Source organism: Octopus bimaculoides, chromosome 1 (assembly GCF_001194135.2).
Source record: "Octopus bimaculoides isolate UCB-OBI-ISO-001 chromosome 1, ASM119413v2, whole genome shotgun sequence".
NCBI lineage: Eukaryota > Metazoa > Mollusca > Cephalopoda > Octopoda > Octopodidae > Octopus > Octopus bimaculoides.
Genome location: NC_068981.1, coordinates 139,000,782 through 139,005,188, shown reverse-complemented (window position 1 = coordinate 139,005,188; position 4,407 = coordinate 139,000,782). Strand labels below are relative to the sequence as shown.

At 36.7% G+C, this 4,407-nt stretch overlaps 1 protein-coding gene across 1 annotated transcript in view; it reads left to right on the top strand.

Moving 5' to 3' along the window:
* LOC106870675 (cytochrome P450 20A1) overlaps positions 1-4,407 on the top strand; it is a 33,549-nt gene that overhangs the window by 8,097 nt on the left and 21,045 nt on the right. Inside the window, exons 2-3 of the mRNA XM_014916829.2 lie at positions 1,091-1,140; positions 3,351-3,520. Coding sequence (XP_014772315.1) covers positions 1,091-1,140; positions 3,351-3,520 — 220 coding nt within the window. The remainder of the gene's footprint in view (positions 1-1,090; positions 1,141-3,350; positions 3,521-4,407) is intronic.

Sequence of the window (4,407 nt, the reverse complement as noted above, 5' to 3'; positions counted from 1 at the left end):
GACATTGTGGGGGTAAGCGCTGTCCCCTGGTTTGTCAGCTCCTGTCAATCCGTCTAGCCCATGTCAGCATGGAGACAGATGTTAAATGATGATGATGATGAAGATATGCAAGTCATGGGGATGGCATCATTTGAAAAAATTTGAGAGTATTGTGTAACATGTAGTAGCAGTATGTGTTAGTTTTGTTACACTTAATTAGCAAAACTACCTCTCAGAGTGGTTGGTGTTAGGAAGGGCATCCAGCTGTAGAAACTTTGCCAGATTGGACTGGAGCCTGGTACAACCTTCTGGCTTGCCAGCCCTCAATCAAACTGTCCAACCCATGCTAGCATGGAAAGTGGACGTTAAATGATGATGATGATAAGGTGAGATGAGCCAAAGAAAACTTTTTGGTGGTTGCTTAATCTGCTTGAAATAGAAGCCAAATTTCCCTCAAATCATTCTCTATCTTTAAAAAAAAAAAAAAGACAACTATATCTTTCTTACATTATCTTTTGTTCTAGTCATTAGACTGTGGTCATGCTGGGGCACTGCTTTGAAGAATTTTAGTCGAATGAATTGACCCCAGTACTTAATTTTTTAAAGCCTGGTACTTATTCTATCATTCCCTTTTGCTGAACTGCTAAGTTATGGGAATGTAAACATACTAACACCAGTTTGTCAAGTGGTGGTGGTGGTGGTGGGGGAACAAACACACGGAAACGCACGCGTGCGTGCGTGCACATGCACACACACATTTATAGAATGGGCTTCTTTCAGCTTCCGTCTGCCAAATCCACTCACAAGGCTTTTGTTGGTCCATGATTATAGTAGAAGACACTTGTCCAAGATTCCACACAGTGGGACTGAACCCGAAACCACATGGTTGCAAGCAAACTTCTTAACCACACAGCCAAGACTGCACCTAAAATATAACCAGTGCCTTCTCAGCTGCAGTGTCTTTGTTCATAGGTTTGTTTGGTCAGTGCTGACCTGGGGTTGAACATCAAGGATGGAAAGTTGTAATGCACATCTGGCATCAGCAAGAAAATGTTTTTTTCGTTTGTTTTATATCTTTATATTTAAATATTTTTTAAAATTCTCTTTTTAGGGTTCAAGACGGCCAACTACAATCCTGGGACTTGAACCGTCTTCCAAACAGTATGTTCATTTTTGTTGTTTTATGAAAAAAATATACAAGAATATTCCTGTCTGTTCAGTGGGAATGGGGAATTACTGTACTCTTTACTCTCTTTACTCTTTTACTTGTTTCAGTCATTTGACTGCGGCCATGCTGGAGCACCGCCTTTAGTCGAGAAAATCGACCCCAGGACTTATTCTTTGGATGCCTAGTACTTATTCTATTGGTCTCTTTTGCCAAACCGCTAAGTTACGGGGACGTAAACACACCACCACCGTTTGTCAAACGATGTTAGGGGGACAAACACAGACACACAAACATATACACACACACACACACATATATATATATATATATACATATATACGACGGGCTCCTTTCAGTTTCCGTCTACCAAATCCACTCACAAGGCTTTGGTCGGCCCGAGGTTATAGTAGAAAACACTTGCCCAAGGTGCCACGCAGTGGGAATGAACCCGCAACCATGTGGTTGGTAAGCAAGCTACTTACCACACAGCCACTCCTGTGAAAATTTACTTTAGCCCTGTATCTAAAGGCAAAAATAAGATACTTCAATAAGTATCTGTCTAACCCACTGGTTCTCAACTGGGGTCCATATGGCCCCTGAAGGTCCATGTAAGATTTTTGGGGGTCCATACAGCAAAATAGTAAATTGGGAATCCACAATAGAATTTTAAGGGCCTCTGAAAAGATGTTGTTTTAGATGCATATATTGGTATGATTTGCAAGAAATAGCTAGGTTTTTTTCTCTAACGTTTTACATAGTTCAACTTAGATAAGTTAATGTGTGAAAAACAAAATAGGAATTTTGAAAGAAGTTTCTATAAAACTTGTTTTTTTAATATAGAATGGCTGTGGGGGTCCACCTGAATAAACTAGTAATCAAAAGGGTCCATAGATATAAAATGGTTGAGAACCTCTGGTCCAATCCATGGAAATATGGAAAAACATGTAAAAGAACAAATAGTATCATAAGGCTTAGAATTTATAACATTCTTTGTGTTAGCTCTTTTGTAGGTATCTTGCTTAAGCAGTTCACTCTTACTTCATGTTCCAAACACTGGTTTAATAATAACAAGAGTGCTCAGAGAGCACAGACCTCTGCCAAGGCAACACTAACGTCCTCTCAACGATTAGCCAGAGATGATTTTTAAAATGAGAATATCTGAAATAAACTCGACTGCTCTCACAAATGAGAATACTAAAATTGAACTGGACTGCTCTCAAAAATTAAGTAAAAAAGGGAAAATAATCCAGAATCTTTATCCAGTACCAGATCAATCCTAAAATCTAATCAGTTTGTGCCAGTCACGAGGCCAAACATCCCTGAAAGTTTCATCTGAATCCATCCAGCAGTTCTTGAGATATCTTGTCCACGGACAAACAAAGAAACAAACATGACTGCAAACAACACCTGTGCCTTCACTAAGGCAGAGGTAAAAAAGATATTTTACCAAATACTTGTTTATTTATGAAATAATTTGTAACAAATGGTGTATCTAAATTAAAATATGACCTTGAAAAGAAAGATTGTAGAGGTTTGTATGGAATTCTGCTACTTATTTGTAAGTTGTTTCATTGTTTATAGAGATGCTACTTCAGTGGCTTAATTGTGTTAGTTAAACCACTTGAAGAGGTGCTACTTGCATTGAGTAGAAAAGGGATTTTTTTCCAAATGAAATTTATATGAGGCATGTGAACGAAGTGATTTACAGAATGTAAAATAGCTATCTATGTATCATACCTAAGGTATATACACTGTTGAGAGGTCAGTTATTGCAGTAACATCTCTTATGGACATATCTTTTAATAAAGAGAAACTGTAACTACTAAAAGAACAAAATATAATTGATAAAATGATAGTAGACATTTTTTCTTTTGACGATCATAATTCAACAACTTTATATCTCTATTCCCTAACATGCTTGAATGAGAAATCTTTGTCTTTGATATAGAGAAAGATGAATAAAATGCTAATATTGTGAATAGCCACCTGGCTGAATAAAAATCTAGTATGCCAGATTTTAATTCATACAGAATTTAGTTTTTAGGTTTTATTGATGTGAAGAAAAATGATGTAGTCGTTTCCTATTTCTTGACATAATATCCATAATATGTCATGTCTTTTCTATTTTTCTCTTCCGATTTGAACTTTAAAAAAATTAATGATGTTTTAATAATGTAAATGACTAAACCCTCTTATTTTACAGAGATGGAAATTTGGCTGACATTATTCGCTCTGGAAGTCTTCATGAATTTCTGATCAATATACATAAGCAGTATGGTTCTATCACTTCTTTTTGGATGTCAAATTATCAAATTATCAGTCTGGCATCTCCAGAACTTTTCAAGAACCAGAAGAAAATTGTTGACCGATCAAGTAAGAATTGTTTAACCCTTATTGATGAGGAAAATTCTAAATCTATAATATAAATTGGACATGGGTGATCGTTGTATTCTTTCTTGTCTTGAGGTTCACAGCCAAATGGCTGGGTGGATTCGCGTGAAAAATGGCACACATGTGGAGACGGGTGCATAGATTGGAATGCGGTTTGTATTTTTTTCCTAGCCCCCATACTTACCGAGAAAATTGATTAACACTTTTTCTAATGGAATTCTCCTGTTTCTTCCGCCATTAAAACAACCAGTTGCTCACAGCCAGCATATACCATTTCGCTAGCAACATGGGGAATACAGGATGACAGTCAGCCAAAACTTTCGCTATGCTATCTCTCTTTCACCTCTTTGTGGAGTTAATAATCTTAATCTTTAGTTACAGTTTCTCATTCAAACTACATAATAGGCAGAATTGTCAGATTAAGACAGTAGGGTGTTTTGAGGGAGATTTGGCTGCTATTTCTACCAGGTCTAGCTACTATGTAGAGATCTGAACTTAATTGTCATTTACATATTTGCATTTCAAAAATTTAATAATCTTTTCCATAAATCAGCTATCATAAGCATACACCCACGCAAGTGTGCATGTGCGCACACACACGCACATACACACACGTCCATTTCATATATCTTCTTTCAATTTTTGCTCTCTGCAAATAAAATTTTTACAGATACAACTGCTTACAAAAATAGGGATTAATGTATAATTTCTTTCTATGTTCATAATTAAATCAATGTTTCAATGATTAGACAGAGGTCCAATAGAATAGCTCTCAGAAACAGACTACGTACAAATTCGTTCTTCACAACTGTTGAAGCTGTTTTCTGACAAGGGGTGGGGTGGGGTGTCAGGAAATTTTCATACAGCTG